The sequence below is a fragment of the Hemicordylus capensis genome, chromosome 5 (genome assembly GCF_027244095.1).
Source record: "Hemicordylus capensis ecotype Gifberg chromosome 5, rHemCap1.1.pri, whole genome shotgun sequence".
Classification (NCBI taxonomy): domain Eukaryota; kingdom Metazoa; phylum Chordata; class Lepidosauria; order Squamata; family Cordylidae; genus Hemicordylus; species Hemicordylus capensis.
The window spans coordinates 101836793-101854302 of NC_069661.1; the positions used below are offsets into that span (position 1 = coordinate 101836793).

General features: G+C 43.9%; 1 protein-coding gene across 4 annotated transcripts in view; it reads left to right on the top strand.

Moving 5' to 3' along the window:
• ATP8A1 (ATPase phospholipid transporting 8A1) overlaps positions 1 to 17510 on the top strand; it is a 242997-nt gene that overhangs the window by 78297 nt on the left and 147190 nt on the right. For 2 of the 4 annotated variants that reach the window (XM_053252644.1, XM_053252648.1), the window contains 4 exons: positions 945 to 1018; positions 3370 to 3439; positions 8382 to 8509; positions 13579 to 13690. In XM_053252644.1, coding sequence (XP_053108619.1) covers positions 945 to 1018; positions 3370 to 3439; positions 8382 to 8509; positions 13579 to 13690 — 384 coding nt within the window. The remainder of the gene's footprint in view (positions 1 to 944; positions 1019 to 3369; positions 3440 to 8381; positions 8510 to 13578; positions 13691 to 17510) is intronic. The other 2 variants (XM_053252646.1, XM_053252647.1) reach the window with 1 other exon arrangement.

A 17510-nucleotide genomic window follows, 5' to 3' on the forward strand; every position in this document is an offset into this window, starting at 1 on the left:
CAGGGCAATGCTTTAGCTAATCTGGTAGGTTCTATGCCGGGATCTACTCATCTATACATATAATTCTCTAAGGTGTACCTGTGGCTAATCCCATGTGTGCCAGCTCTCGTGAGAGTTCGCAAGCAACAGCCGGGAGTTGAGAGAGTTGGTGAGGAGGGAGGGAGGGAGGGAGACCAAGGAGGAGGAGGCGGTGGCGTCATTGGGAGCTACCAACAATGGCCGAGCAGGCTGCAAAAATGGGGCCGCTGACCTTGCAAAGAGGACGAGGAGAAGGCGTCAGTGCCACTGTGAGTAGCTGAGCAGTTGACAAAAATGGGCCTTAGGGCTCCTCGCGAGGAGGACGAGAGCTGGCAGAGGAAGGCATGTCGAGGAGGAGACATCGCCACTGCGAGCAGTCGAGCAGGCAGTGAAAACGAGGCCACTGGCCTCCTCACAAGGAGGATGAGAGCTGCTGGCAGTGAGGGAGACTGGCTGAAGGGATGGGAGGAGAACTGGCTGAGCCCTGAAATGGAGGAGGAGGAAGGGAGAACTAGGGATGTAGATGGTCTGCGCCTGGGTCAACTAGTTTATGCTAAAATGAAACCCCAGTATCCAGTGAGGAATCTGGCAGAGGCAGATTCAGTAAGCAACTTTTTTTAAAAAACACAACTAAATATAATTTCCAGCGCTACTATATCAAAGTTTCTGATTTCATATTTTAAATAATTAGATGCTTTCATTTTAATTAGAATTAGTTAGAATAATTAAAATTCTAATTTGTAAATAATGTCACTATATCTTCCCTGTTCTAATTTAAATAGATTTTGGAAAAAGTCATCAAGCTTTTATTAACTGGCTTTGCATAGTAATTTCACACTTTTATCTCTTTTTGTCTTCTATCCATTTGATTCCCCCCCCCCGCATTACTTGTTCTGTTACAATCATTTTTAAATTGGGATATGTAGATTGCAATAGGGGAAATAGTGAAAGTGACCAATGGAGAACATCTTCCAGCTGATCTCATCAGTCTGTCATCAAGGTTAGAATGAACCAATTCCACAAGAAATGTGTATGTGGGTCCTCATACACCAAATTAGAAAATACAAAGAAGAGTTTATGTTGTCACGCATTTCACAGCATGTTAACTGTATTTCAGAATTAAATTATCAAAATACAGCATTAAAGCGCAATGGGAATGCCAATAAACAATTGATATGTTTTTAAGACTTGTAGAGGACCCTCAGCACAAATTTGAATGTTGCATACTGTATTGCATGCAATTGGTAAATAGTCACATTTTTGTTCATGAAAACACTGCATGATACTTTCATATACTTAATTTTCAATAGTGTCTGTGCTGTGATTGCATATACTTTTGACTTACTAATCAAAACACCTGATTTGCTGTGACTGAGAAGTGAATGTCATTACCAAGAATGTCCTTAATGTAGCATGTTTCCTTTTTTTCTAATGTTTCTGCTGTCTTTGTTTTCAAAGTCTTCACAAGATGTGCAGTCCAATCCTATGCATGTTTGCTCAGAAGTAAGCCCACTGACATCAGTAGGACTTACTTGCAAGTAAGTGTGCATAGGATTGCAGTTTGTGTTTGTTAAATTGAATGTCAGAATATAAATTTACTGGCTGACACATTCTGCAGTGTTATGGAATGAGAACTGAGTCCATGCAGAGGGGATGCTGTGGAGCTTAATCAAAGGCTTGCCATGCAGGCAATTGCATGCGCAGGGGGAGCTATTTTTGTTGCTCTCCTCTCCCTCCAGGAAGTACCATTTGACCTCCAGAAATATGTCCCTGAGGGTTTGCAGCAGCCTCCCTGTAGAGGCACATCTCTTGCTCCGCCCTTGTGACACTATGAAATATGCCAGCCATTATTACTATCAGCTGACTACAGTGTACTGAAATAGTCTAGGTTCTAAGCCGTAATCAGTCATTTACATTAACAGAAAATATAGTTAGAAAAAGAAATTGAAATAAATTGAGGAATTTCTATCTAAATCTAAATATTTTTATTTATTTATTTGATTTATATACCGCCCTTCCAAAATGGCTCAGGGCGGTTAAATATTTTGTAATTCTTTGAAATATTTTACTAAATATAACTGTCAAAATTACATGAAAAACACTACATATACTTTTTAAAAATATACTATGTCTTATGATGTAGTTAATGACAATGTTGTAAGCTGTTACATTAAAAGTTTCTAAATTTTATTAATATTGATATTAAAATTAATATTAAAAACCAACATTTTTAAAAGAGACATGAGCTTTGACTGCTGGAAACCATACTCAGTCTTCCTCTCACTTCTGAGGTTTTACTAGGTATTGTCCACATACTTCCAAGCTTATATTCATAAGGCCTATAAACTTATTGTGTGGCAGAATCCTCCCTCTCCTCCCCGCCCCCGTATATACACAAGAATGCCCTTGCCAAGCCTACAGTAGATGTGGTTGTGTAACTATTTCTATAAGGTTTAAATAATATGCAATCTAAAGAACCTGTTCTTTATGCAGTGAAAGGCTTTTGCATGTAATGCAGCTATCTTCCTTGTATAAGACTTAGACTCAGATCATACATGCCATTAGTTATGTGCAATTTTTCTCTCATTTTTTTAAAAATTAAAAAGTAGCTGCCCAGACTTCAGTCTCCAATGGGAGCCCAGCATGGAGTGGGAGGAGGAAAAGGGCATCTAACTCCTTCTGCTGATTTTCCACCTCCAAATCTCCCCTCTCCAGCTCTGATTTTGACCATCATGGGGGAAAATATATGTTTACTGCATCCTGTTTAGCTTGAGCAAAGAACCTCAAGCAGTATGTGGAGTAATTTCTGCTTTGTGCAAGCTATTTGACATAACTAGTTGTTCCTTACACACTTCATGCTACACAGTTGCTGTTCAAAGGACTTCATATTTCTGTGGTTTGCTGTTTTGTGTTATGCAGCCCTACAGATCATGACTGTAGTGTGTTGACGGATATATTTATTTGGCTAACTTACTTTGCCTAATTATTTACAAAGGAATTCTAAATATCTGGAATGTTCTAATTGGTCACTTAAAGAACATCAGTGAAGGCAACTTGCATCAATTTCCTTTGCTATTTTCTTTTAAAGTGTATTTTTTAATATAAAATACCATTCTTCTTGTAGACATGTTCTGGAAATGTGAATGACTTATTACACATATAATTTTCTGAAAGAATCAATGCCATGGTAATCACATGAACATAGAATTTAGAGTTGGAAGAGACTTTGGAGGTCTTCTAGTCAAACCCCTGCCCAGTACAATAATCTAATATAGCATGATACTGCACTTCAATGGAAATTTGTTTAAATGTGATTAATTTACAAAAACTAATCTTCTTTTTTTCTATAAGTGAACCACAAGCTATGTGCTACATTGAAACATCAAATTTAGATGGTGAAACTAATCTAAAAATACGACAGGTAAGAAACAAGTTCCTTCCTGTAAAATATTAATATTTATATTGGTATAGAGGGTTGTTTCTGTTGTTCCTAGATAATGGACAGCTCGTAAAAGGAAAGATGATCCAGTGTGTCAAAGGGAGATGAATGTGTATGGGATTGAGGAGAACCTCCATCCGGGACCAGAGGGGTGTGTGCAATGCATGTGCACCATTGAACAGGTGTTAAGTGCTGGTGTTGATTTTGGTTTGGAGGAATAGGGGGACTGATTTCAATCCCCTTTTATTTTTTTAATTCTTCCTACAGGTAAAAAACACTGATACTGAGAGGGCTGGCCATTAGATCAGGGAAAGGAGAGCTTGTCTTGTGGTAGCAAGCATGGCTTGTCCCCATAGCTAAGCAAGGTCTGCCCTGGTTGCATATGAATGGGAGACTTGATGTGTGAGCACTGCAAGATCTTCCCCTCAGGGGATGAAGCCGCTCTGGGAAGAGCAGAAGGTTTCAAGTTCCCTCCCTGGCTTCTCCAAGATAGGGCTGAGAGACATACCTGCCTGCAACCTTGGAGAAGCCGCTGCCAGTCTGTGAAGACAATCCCGAGCTAGATAGACCAATGGTCTGACTCAGTATATGGCAGCTACCTATGTTCCTATGAGTTCTATGTGTGAAACACAGCTGTTGCCCTGAATTGAGCCTTGCATACTTTATTTTACCATCTTCTGTTGGTGAAAAAAGCTGTATATTTCATGCCTTGGAGGACACTTCCTTCTGTTTAGTAATCTTAATTTGGAATCTGTTTAAAAGCAAACCAACTTCATTAAATGTATTTGTTTTAGATAAGTGGTTTTGTAAAATGGCTAAACTTTATCTAGGTTATCAGCTACAGGTTGACAGTGAATGGAAATAATTTTTATAGAATCCTCTGAATTTGAAACCCATGTCCACAGCTTCATGAAAAAACAGAGCTGTAACTTACTCATGTTCTAGTAGTGGACTGGTTCAGACAACCTACGGAAATTCCAGTTCCCAAGAACCTCTGATTCCTAGAGAGTGGATGTACAGTGAGCATGTCATCTGAACTCTCCAACCTCCAGTTCCCAAGCTTTCCACTCAACATTCTCCACCCATTTGTAACCTACATTTTAAAGTGAGCAGAGAATGTCCGGCAGATGTCGGGCGGAAGGCTCAGGAACTGGAGGTTGGCAGGTTCAGACGACAAGCCCACTGGGAGCATGTGCCCCCTGGCCACTGAGCTTTCAGTGAGTCATTTGAACCTGTCCATAGGGAGAGGCAAGCCTAGCTCATGGGAAGTAACAAAAAATAGCAGGACATAAACAAACCATGATATGATGAAACAAATCAAGATTTGGTTATTGTCTATGGTGCAAATCCAAATTTGCTAAGTAAACTTCAGTTAAAATAAACCATGGTTCTGTGTGATATCTGAACCCGCCTACTAATTTATGTCATATTTTATCTGGGTACTGTCTCCATCTCTGATGCATATCATCTTATACATTTTCCTTCCTATTCATTTTATATAGCCTTCCATTTTGTAATCAATTAGCCAAACTGTAGGTTAAATTATCTCAAAGGCAAAGAACAGGATTACATATTTTTATGCAGATCTAAAATAAGAGCACTGTCAGCCTCTAGTCATGAGAGTTATTTGAGAAACCACTTTTTAAATCAGAAGACATGGCATTGAAAGCTTTCTGGGATATGCTGTATCTGAACTGGCAAACCACAGTTTGACACTACAGGAATGAATCCTGTGCTTGTGAACTTCCTCATTCATCTATAGTCACATGGGCCACTTAATTAATTACTGATTTGTATGAAGCAAATCATAGTTTACTCTTACATCTTAATTGGTGGGTTATGGTTTGTGCTTGCCTTCCGAACCAGAATTGCAGACAAGATCCAGACTAAGTTGGTCATGACTAAGTCCCACTGAAATTAATTGGACTTAATTTAGTCATGATTAACTTGTCTCATTTATTTCAATGGCTGGCATGAAGTGCAGACTTATGAGGGTAGAGCAGGAGGTTTGTCCTTGCAAGGAGCCAGTAAGGAGCCAGGAAACTAGCTGCACACAAGGCTTGGTTTGCAGCTCTGTGTGGACACAATTTTAGCTTCTCTCCCCTACCTGCAAAAGCCATTTTCTCTGTCAGGAATATGTCCCTGAAAATTATGATCTGGAACGTGATCCATTGCACTCATAAGAGTGGGTTCTGCACCTGCACGGGACCATTTGGGCCGAATTGACTAGTTCCTCGAAGTGCTTAGCCCCACCCCCTGCACATGGTGCACTTTATTGGTTTGGGCAGGCTAACATTTCTCTCCTCAGTTCCTTTCTGACCGCCATTGTGTTGGTACCTCGGACAATGAGCTCCTTGGTTAGGAACAGTTTTTTTCTGTGAAGAAGCAAACAGATTGATTTATTACTCCTCTGACTCGGACCAGACCTGACTATTCTATTCTCAATATCTATTTAAAAACAACAACAAACTTTATTGTTTTTGGACGGAACTTTCGGCTACAACTTTGATTTGGTGGACGGCTCTTCACAGCTCTGACTCGGAAGCTTCCCTGACTACACATTTGAGTATTCCTTTTTGCTGTACTTGTCACTATGGATAAAAATAAGTCTTTCAAATGCTGTCTCTGCTGCGGACTCCCCTCAGTGGATGACCACGAACTTTGCCTTATATGTGTGGGGGAAGAGCATCACACGTCTACGTGTAGAATTTGCTTGACTTTCTCCCACCAGATGAGAAAAAACAGAGCCCTATGTCTCTGAGCTGCTCTTCATAATGTGCTGCATCCCGGCATAACAGCGTGGTGTAGTGGTTAGAGTGCTGGACTAGGACTGGGGAGACCCGAGTTCAAATCCCCATTCAGCCATGATACTAGCTGGGTGACTCTGGGCCAGTCACTTCTCTCTCAGCCTAACCTACTTCACAGGGATGTTGTGAAAGAGAAACTCAAGTATGTAGTACACCGCTCTGGGCTCCTTGGCGGAAGAGCAGGATATAAATGTAATGATGATGATGATGTTGCCGATGCCCTGGTCTCCTGTTGATGCCCCCGTCACTTCATTGTAGGGGTTGGCATCAGCAACGGTGTCAAGGACTGCAGAAGGGCAGTCTAAATCCTTGACACAGAGTGCCTCGGCATCAATCGCTTCGACGTTGACTGTAAGCACATTGAAAGCACTGAAGCCTCGTTCTGATTCCACCCATTGGAAACGATATAAATCTCGACATTGGGGCTCCAATGCTGAGCTGAGCCTGCCTGTCATGGCTCAGAACTCTGAGTCAGAGGAGGAATGGGAGGACTCAGTTGGGAGTACAGGCTCAGAGGCACAGCAGCAGGATTTGACTGGGAGAACAGACTCTGGAGCTGAATTGGAACAGCTGGCAGACATGAGGGCTGAGGAGACTAATCAGGAGGAAGTTGGAATTTCACCTGTGTTAAGAAGATGTCTCAATAGAAAGGCTCAGTGGGAGACACGCAGGTGCAAGATCTCACAGGAGAAGAAATAGAAGTGCTGAGTCAGGAAAGCCTGATTGGCTGCCGGTTATCTTGAGCCCTATATTAAGCAGACTGTTCTTGGCACAGATTACTGTCAGCAACTTTGCCTTTTCGCAGACAGTGTCCTTGTATTTGTACTTTCTCGATCTTCCCTGTTTCAGCCTGTCCTTGTTCTGTTGTTCCTTGCTCTTTGATTTCAGTTATTACTCAGTTATTGTAGAGGGGGGTACCTAGTTTAGTTTCAAGGGACTTACTTTTGTTTATAATACTTTATCTTGAGAGTCATTCTTCGCTTTTGTTCGTGCAGCTAAGCTGCTTCTCTTAGCTACAGAACTTAATTTTGACTCACACAAGTAGAGCTGAAGGGATCGTAAATCCTGTTGGGTCAGCTGTGCCTACAGATTCATGACACTGCCAAAAAACATCGGGAAACAATGCAAAATCCAGACGCCCTGAAGGGGCAGGTGCTTCGTGGTCTACACCTTCGCCTTTGGATCTCCAGTCAGTGCAGGAGGCTGTATTGTCTCTACTGGAGACTCCGGAGGTTGTGGACCTTGATCCTCCGGTGACCACGCCTTGGCATGTAGCCTCAACTCCTGTCTTGATGTCAACTACGGTACTGACCACTTGACTTTGTGGCCATTTTCTGTCACCAGCAAGTGCTGCACCCCAGCCTCTCTGCGGGTACAGCAGGGTCTTCAATCTTTGGCTTTGCCGATAGCTTTTGATGCCAAAGACAATGCTTTCAAGGCCAGCCGAGTCCTGGTGATGCCCAGTGGCTCCTCAACATGCTTGACTCATGAGAGTACTCCTTTGGCCTTGACCTTCTTTGGTTCCTGAGGAGGACGGTATGGCCCTTTCCATCCGAAAGACACCAGAAATGTCGCCTTCTCAACCTTGGCTTTAGACACACTCAAGTCCTTCGGCCTTCCAGCCTATCCTTTTGATACCGAACCACATTTCAAGTTTGTGCTCATGTCAACCAATGGTACTTAGTCATGACTAACTAAATCTTGATCCTGTCAAATGATTTGAAGCTGGTTTGTAATTGTGGTTTGGAAGGCAAGCATAAATCAGAGTGTGTTAGTTCAGATACAACAGCAAACTATTACTTTCTATAAACAAGGAAATAAAATTGAACATATAAGGGGAGGGGAGAACATACAAGCCAGAGGCTCAATCATGTAATTCCAAACTGTGACAAGGCAATGGAAAACAGATACTTTGCCCCATACAGTTGTTTTGTATTAAGGTGGGGAGTTACGCAAGTATGATCAGTGAGAAAGTAAGGTGAAACAGTGAAGGGGGGTTGACTGAAAGATAATGGATAGGGAAATTGACCATAATAACTAATACATTGGCAGTCTTGCTGACTTGAATATTGTTTACATTGTTTGTTACAGTGTTACATAAAATTTTGTTTTTACAGGGTTTACCATTGACATCAGATATGAAGGACATTGAGAGCTTGATGACACTTTCAGGCAAAATTGAATGTGAAAGTCCTAACAGACATCTTTATGACTTTGTTGGAAATATCAGACTGGATGGGCATGGGTATGTAAATATCTAAGTAGTAACTGTTTCTTTGCACCCAGACCCAGTGAAGACACAAGATAAGTATTTTGAGTTAAATGGGCAGCAGCTTTATTATATTTCTGCAAGGCTGAAATCAAGAAGGAGGATTGGCTCGCCATCCACTACAGTGTGGTAGCTAGAGACTGGCTGCCATCAGCGCAAGTCCAACCTAAACACATAGGGTAACACTCCATGGCTCTAGACAGCATAAAAGGAATAAAGCCTCTACGAACTATCAAGGACCCCTGTTCAAGACAACATGTGCCTTAAGGTGCTCACCAACCCTACACTACTGTGTATGCTGCACTGTATCTGCCATGGGAAGGCGCTAGCCTACCTTGTCCCCTTCCTCCACCCACCAACCACTTAGACCTGCAGCCAATCCTCTCTTCAAATCAGCCAGGAAAATATCAGAGCCTAATGGGGTCAAGTGAACCCCATCACCCCTGAACAATTCCAAACATGAAAACTGAATGTCCAGATGAGGAATAAACCCCCTGGCCAAAACAAACTTGCTGAGATTATGATTAATCTTAGCACAGGCTCTATCCACCCTCCCCGGTTTATGAGCTCCATGCCAAATGTGGTACTGTAGCAAATTGGATCAGATGAGCATAATGCTCATCCAGATCCCTACACACCTGACAGGATATGGCCATCTTTGACTTACTTCACAGATTATTTTCACCCAAATGAAGAGAATCTCAGGATGCTGATTACCCTAAAAAAAAAAAAAAAACTTTACAACTGGCAAAAGCTGATCAAAGACCACACCCCTCCTGCTGATCCATGAGATAATGAGGCTATTCCCAGGATCGTAGCCCACTTTCCAGTGATTGTGGGAACCACCGGGTTTGCCCAGTGCTCCCAAGGCAGCTAACCCTCCTAAAACGAGGTTAACGGAGCAGGCTCTCCATTAATCTTGTTTCCCTGCTTGTGCCACTGTGGCGCGCAGTGACATACGAGAAGACCCCTGACCGGGAGGCTACAAGCAGCCTTCCAGTATCGGGGGTCTCCACAAGCACGCAGGGCATCCTGGGACTTCCTGGGGATGAGTGGCCCCCAATCCCCCACAGTCTCCACCAGCTCCTTGACAGAGCCGGCAGTCGTGTGGGCGGCCAATCCAGGGCTGCATGGTTTATCGTCTGTGGGGAGAACGGGCTAAGCCCACTCTCCCCACAGGCCCACTAGAAGCTCTTCTCAATGATTGTGAGAAGAGCTTCAATGGCTAGCTGGCCCAAGCAGAACTGCATTCCACAGTTGGATTCCTGTGCCCACTTGTTGGTCCAAAACACATTTGAGTGTGCCACGAACAGCACCCTGGCTCGCCAAGCAGCAGACCAGGCCCCGCCAAAAAAGAAAAGCACAAGTCATGCACCAGTAATTACATACATAACGCCTGTAAACCTTAGAATGCCAGTGCCCAATGTGCTTAACACCCTCTTCAGAAAACTCAAGCCTCATGGCCATGGATACAACCCCAGTCTGAAAAGAATGGAGGGAAAAGGCACCTACGGGCAATCCCAATTCCTCAGTGCCAATTGCAAAACTGCTCAAAATTAATATTGGGTAAGGGGACCTGTCAAGGTAACAAAAGAGATAACCCTGAGACAGCCCTCCCAAGGCCACATAATGCTCCAAGGCCCTAAACAGGCACAAGACAGAACCTGCAGGTCTGCACAGTGCAACAACCTGCCCTCTGCCTCTTTGATCAGTCTTTGAGAATCATAAATAAATGGTTATGTACTGTGCATAGATTGATAAATCCATTCTTTGCACAACCCTGTAGTGAGGTTCATGCCAGGTGACCAGCCAACATGGTGGCAGAAAGTCCCATGGACTGCAACTAGGCCAAATACTGCATCAGATGAGCAGGGAGCACTGGCCACATATCAGCTAAAGCCACCTCCACACTAAATGACTGAAACAGTCTGACCTTCCTATTATAAGTTGCTCTGGTGCTTGAGGCCAATGAAGCCCATATTGCCCTGTGTGCCTCTGTGCACCATGGTTCCAAAGTGGCACCTTACCTGGCCACTTTGTCTGCCTTACACCTGGGGCCAGCTGATAAAAACACTCCTCCTGTAAACGAGAGAGTGCATCCACAGTACCATTCTGCAACCCCAAAACATGCATAGCAATAAACAAAATATGATTCTGCAAGCATTGCAACACAAATGCCTCAACAAGAACCATGACCCTCTGAGATCTAAAAGTTTGGGTGTTGATAACCTGAACAATAGCCTGGTTATCAAGCCAAAATTGAACCACAGAATTTGCAAACAATTTCACCCAAATATGCATGGCTACTACAATACAGAAGAATTCTAAGAAAGGTGAGGTCCCTAGTAAGATCCCGCTCTGCCCAGTTGACAGGCCATGTCTCTGTGTGAACTGGCTCTCCCTCAAGCCAGTTCACCATCAAGCCTGGTTCAGCTTGAGGTTGAGCCAACCCCACCCCCGCCCAGACTGGATCGGGGCCGGTTCAGGGGTTCTATGTGACAAACAAATGTTTAGAACTTACTGCCTCTGGTGGCCTTGGGGGTGCTGCCATGGCCATGGCCATGTGAGAGGTGTCCTCCGGCAGTTCCCCCTCTCCCCACCAGCATCTCCTTGGTCTTAAAAGGTATGTATTGGCCCATTTGGGGACCTTTTTAGCCCTTTCTGTGCTAGCAGTGGCCATTCTGGTGAATGCTGCACATGTGCACTGGCCATTTGCATGGCCGGGTTATGACTCATCATGCAAATGGCCAGTGTGCATATGCATCAGCCTCCAAAATGGCTGCTGCCAGCTCAGAAAGGGCCAAACGGAATAAAACAGTCCTTTTAAGACTGGGGGTGGCCAGCGGCAGGAGGGGGAACTGCTGGAGACCTCCCTGCAGCCGGACAGCACCCCCTGAGACAGCTGGAGGCAGTAGGTTTTCCTCCCCCTCCTTGAGCCAGACCCAAACCGGTTTGGACTCGAGCTGGACTGGGGCCTTGCTTGACGTGCACAAAATCGGACCATGTGTGGCTCAGCTCAAGTCTGGTTCAACCCAAACCGGATTTTTCATCTTGTGCACACCCCTATCCAAAGCCAAATCCACCAAAATACACCTGAAGATAAGCTTTCAGTAGATGCTCCATGTGCCAAAAGGAAACCCCATTGAAGGCATCCAAAAAGAATGCCCATACCTCAAGATCTTCATTTGTGCTGAGATCCGGAATCTGTGGTAAGGTTCCTTCATACCTACATTCGAACCACTGCCAGATCAGTAAGCACCTACATTTAAAGGTGCCTTCTTGCCGCTGCCACCCCCAGCCTCCCTTAGAAGCCTTTTAAAGGCAGAATTCCCCTTTACAAGCATAACCCTCGGATCCTTGGGCCAGGTCTAGCCTGTCTTTGATCGAATGGACCAGACCTGCTGGTCAGACCGACCAAACCAGTTCGATTGAACTGGTTCATGGACTGTGGTTCAAACTGAACTGCAAAAATCCTATTATTAACCATCCAGAGTTCACTGATTAGTTGAAGTAAAACCAGGCCTTTCCTTTTTTCAGGGGGATACAACCCGCTTAAAGTTGGGCTCAGATCTTTGATTTAGACCTGGTGTTTTCTGCCTTTTGCCTAAACCTCCATCCCTTCCAGGAGTCCCTCTTAGAAATGTCTGCAATTTTCCATAGACTGATGAAACGGGGTGGGGAGTGGTGGTGGTGGTGGTCAGTTTCAGTAATAAATCTAGCATCAATATGGAAGTGACAGCAATAGTCACTCATGTTGAAGAGTAGGAGCAATTGTATAATTGTATAATTATAACTTCAGAATATAGCCCATGCTTCTAAACTAGAGCAATCTCCTCAGCAACTGCAAAAGAAAATAATGGAGAGGACTGGTCTTTTAAAAGGAAACTTCTGTTTAGTTAAAAGCTCACTATATCTTTAGGAACATTCTTAGGGAGACAGCTTGACAAAAAGAAAAGACAGGAAAGATGCCTTTCAGGCCATCTTTTGTAGGTGCAGGCATTGGCAAGTGAGTCCGATGCACAATTTCTTTTATTGACATCACTGCAGTGTACTTTCACTTTTTAAAACATGTATTTTGCCATATGTAGAAACAGAATGTTGGGTAGATTGGTCAAAATCAATTAGACTAGAATTTTTCTTGTCTTACTGTGTAATCTGTTATTGACTGTCTGACTTGCTTCTGTTGGGGGAGTTATTTATTTTGGTGTACCCTCTACTTGTGGAGTAACTTCATTGGGAATGTTCTGTGGCAGGCTGGTAGATGTTACAGTAACTTTATTGTACATTGGCCTTTGGTCTTTTTCCGTTTTGATTTTAATGTCTTAAGAAGATTGCATTGGGCATAAAGATGACCTAGAATTTTTGAGTTTTCCAGAATAGATTTAAAACCATGGATTCTCTTCTGGAAAGAGAATATGAGGCGGGTCTCACGAGAGGAGAGCTAAGTCCGCTCTCCCCGCAGATGATCGGGTAGACCTGCCTGGGCGGCTGGATTGGCCACCCACACCACTGCCGGCTCCGTGATGGAGCCGGCAGGGGCTGGGGAGTTTGGGGGGCCGCGCAGCCCCCGAAGCTCCAGTATGCCCTGCGCAAGTGCGCAGGGCATACTGGAGAGACCCCGAGCCGGGAGGCTGCTTTTCAGCCTTCTGGCCAGGAGTCTACTCATGAGTAGCCGCATCTACTCATGAGTAGCCGCGGCTACTCACGATCCCCAAAACCGGGTTTGCAGAGCGCTCACTCCGCAAACCCGGTTTAAGGGGTAGGCTACTTGAGTAAGTTACCCGCTCAGGAACCACCGGGCTCGCAGCCAAGCCTGGTGGATCCCACAGTGGGAAGAAATCGGGCAAGCAGAGGCTAGCCCGATTTCGTCCCATCATGTGAATAGCCTCAACATCAGTTTTTCTATCTCATTGGTTTCTCATTAAAAGTACCTTAGGGTGAAGGCAGTCAGAAACTGAACTAAAATAAGTATTGGTAAATGTTGCTCAGAGTCAGCATTTAGCTTTGAACTCAGTTTAATTTCTCCTCATTTTATTCTTTTGTAGCACTGTTCCACTGGGACCTGATCAAATTCTTCTGCGTGGAGCTCAGCTAAGAAATACACAATGGGTTCATGGAATAGTTGTCTATACAGGGCATGATACAAAACTCATGCAGGTTTGTCTTATAATTATGTGTAATCTTTACATCTGGATCATGATCTGTTGCATTCATAAAGAAAGGGTTTTGCGCCTGCGCAGGGACCTCACGGACAGATTGACTAGCTCCTTGCTACGCCTCCAACTGCCCTGCACATGCTCTGTGCTTCTGTTATTTTTGGCAGTTGGGGCATGTTCTTGCTCAGTTTCTATTAGACCACCTAAGCGTCTACACCTTGTGATATTTGCTCCTTGGTAAAAAAAAAACTTGATTTAAATGGAAAAGACTAAGGATAATGATAACTCTGTACAGATAAAGAAATAAGAAAATAAACGGTGTGTTCCCTGGACTTGTCCAGTCGTAAGTGGATCGGAACGACCCCTACTGACAATTGACTGTTAAATCTATCTATCTATCTATCTATCTATTCTATTTCTATACCGCCCTTCCAAAAATAGCTCAGGGTGGTTTACACAGAGAGATAATAAATAAATAAATAAGATGGACCCCTGTCCCCAAAGGGCTCACAATCTAAAAAGAAACATCAGATAGACACCAGCAACAGTCACTGAAGGTACTGTGCTGGGGGTGCCTAGGGCCAGTTACTCTCCCCCTGCTAAATAAAAGAGAATCACCATGTTAAAAGGTGCCTCTTTGCCAAGTTAGCAGGGGTTATGACTATTCTCTAAGCTAAGTCCATCAAAAATATATAATCATCATCATCCCCCAGTGAGGCACTACGTTGGTGTGGTTGTGGGGCTTGCGTACTCTGAGGAAGGTGAGAGCTATGCCAGAGGTCCAACCATACTGGACAAGTCTCACAAGAGGAGCCAGACGAAGAGTGCCTCTCCCATCAACAATATGGTGAGACGTAACTTTAATAAATCTATACCGGATCGGTCGTCGCCCGGGTCAACAAGGACCGCGCCAGGTGCTATAGTCCCTGGACATCTGGTGGCAAGTGGGCAACAGGACTCAGGATCTTCAGTTGAGCAACCAGGGCTGAAGACAGCAAAGTTACTGGAAGAAACGTCGCTTAACCGAAAAAAATATACGAAAAATGCCAACAAGGAAATAATGATCTGTTATTACAAGTCTAGTCCAACTAGAAGAGGTTATTTTAAAAGAATGTACCAAATTTGGAAAGAGAAGCATCCAGATACAGAAATAACAGAACAAAGGCTAGCAGACCAGAGAAGATTCATAATAAGAAATAAAGTATTCACAGGAGTTGAGCTGGAAGAACTGCAAAGAGCAACACAGGCTCAAGACATGGAAGAAGAATTACCACCAACCGAAGCAGTTGCTCAGGCGCAGGTGGAGGAGGTGTTGGAAATAGAGGATGCCACCGTTGCTGAACTGTTTCAAAATCAAAACCAGGCAACCTCCCCTTTGCCTTCACCTCAAAAACCTGAATGCCATTTAACAGAAAAGCAACAAGAACTAAAGCAAAAGATAACTGAGCACATGAACCAAACAACCACCAGGGTTCGACTTCCAGCTCTAAAAACAGTTGCCAAAAAACAACTTGCTCAGGTATTAAAAGATATAAATGCTGCACTTGCAGAAATAACAACCAATAATTTGCAAGCAACAAACCAACTAATGTATAGTGCAGCAACAATAACAACACAAGAGCTCGGATATAAGATCAATGGACCTGTAAAAAAAGAAAGTAGTACATCACCTAAATGGAAGATTAGATTAGAAAATAAAATCTCCAGGCTTAGATCAGATGCTGGTAAATTGAAAGATATGAAAGACAAGAAGCTGAAGAATGAAAACACCAAACAGTATCTGATCCAAAAATACCATCCACATTCAAGGAAAATTAGAGAAGTCCTGGAAATAATAAAGCAGCAAAGTCAAAGAAGATTAGCAGATACGAAGCCAGAATTACACAACACAGGCAGAATCTCCAATTCCAGTCGAATCAGAGACATTTCTACCAAAGCATAGAAGGAGAAACTGCAAGAAACATAGAAACACCAAATAAAGAAGAAACAGTGCAATTCTTCAGGGGAAATTATGGGACAATCCAATAGATTATAATAAAAAAGCAGGCTGGATGAAAGAGGTAAAAAAATGTAACCAACATGTAACCAACAAATAACAAAATGTAACCAACAAATAACACCAGAATTATTAAGTGAAAGAGCAAAGAAAATTTAAAATTGGACTGATCCAGGCGACGATGAACTGCATGGCTTTTGGCTTAAACACCTAACAAGCCTTCATAAACAACTATCAAAACAGTTCAATCACACTTTGCAAGGAGGTGATATTGAACAATGGCTAACAACTGGGAAAACTCATCCTTACCCATAAAAGCCTTGGGCGTGCGTCCGTGCCGCCCGTGTCTTTTTCGCCCGTTCTGGGCATGCGCGGAGATGGGCGGCCATGTTGGACCCGGCCGCCGGTGGGCGACTGGCCCCGATGGCGGCGGCCGCCGCCACGGGAGACCAGAAGGAGCAGAAGCGGCGGGCGGAGAGTGCGGCCGAGGCGGCGGCGGAGCCGCGGCCTCGGCCAAAGGAGTGCGGGCCAAGGAGGCGGTGGCCGTGGCGGGGCGACTGGCTCCGATGGCGGCGGCTGCCGCCACAAGAAACGGCGGGCGGAGAGAGCGCCCGAGGCGGCGGCGGAGGTGTCGGCCCAAGGAGTGCGCCCGAGGCAGGTGAGGCGGCAGCGGGAACCGCCCCCCCACTAGAGCCCGTTATTACAACGGGCTTACACATACTAGTCTCATCATGAAAGACCCAGCAAAACGTGCAGTTCCAAGTAATTATAGACCGATAACCTGCCTGCCAACCATGTTCAAATTATTAACTAGAATAATAGCAGATGAAGTAATGCAACACCTATTAACTAACAAACAGCTTCCAGTTGAACAGGAAATTGCCCGAATACCAGAGGCACAAAAGACCAGCTGCTGATTGACAAAATGATTTTAGAAAATTGCAAGAGAAGAAAAACCAGTCTAAGTGTTGCATGGCTTGATTACAAGAAAGCCTTCGACTCATTGCCTCACACATGGATACTAAAATGTTTAGAAACAACTGGTGTCAGCAAAAACATTCAGATATTTATTTTTAAAAAGCAATGAGCATGTGGAGTACACAGTTAACAAGCAATGGCGAGACACTTGGACAGGTTTGCATTAGAAGAGGCATTTTCCAAGAGGACTCACTATCCCCTCTGTTGTTTGTAATCGCCATGACTCCACTTTCACAATGCTAAACAAAAAAGGCCTTGGATACCAAAACATCTAAAACATCAAGTAAAATAAACCATCTGCTGTACATGGATGATCTGAAGTTGTATGGGGAAGGTCCCAGTCAGAAATCGAATCACTGCTAAACACTGTCCGTATATTCAGTAGCGATATAGCAATGGAGTTTGGACTAGACAAGTGTGCTGCCTTAATAATGAACAGAGGGAAAATAACAAAAACAGAAGGAATAGAACTGCCCAATGGAAGCAAGATCAAGAACCTGGAAGAGAAAGAACATTACAAATACTTGGGCATACTCCAGGCTGATAACATCGCACACACTGGCGTTAAAAAAGAAGAAGAAGAAGAAGTGAATACATCAGAAGAGTTAGAAGAATCCTAAAGTCCAAACTCAATGGCGGGAACACCATACAAGCCATAAACACCTGGGCTATACCTGTTATCAGATACACTGCAGGAATAATAGACTGGACCCAGGCAGAGCTAGAGATGCTAGATCGTAAGACTAGGAAAATCATGACCATCAATCATGCTCTGCACCCCCACAGTGATGTAGATAGGCTATACCTCCCTCGCAGCTCAGGTGGAAGAGGAATGCTGCAAGTCCAT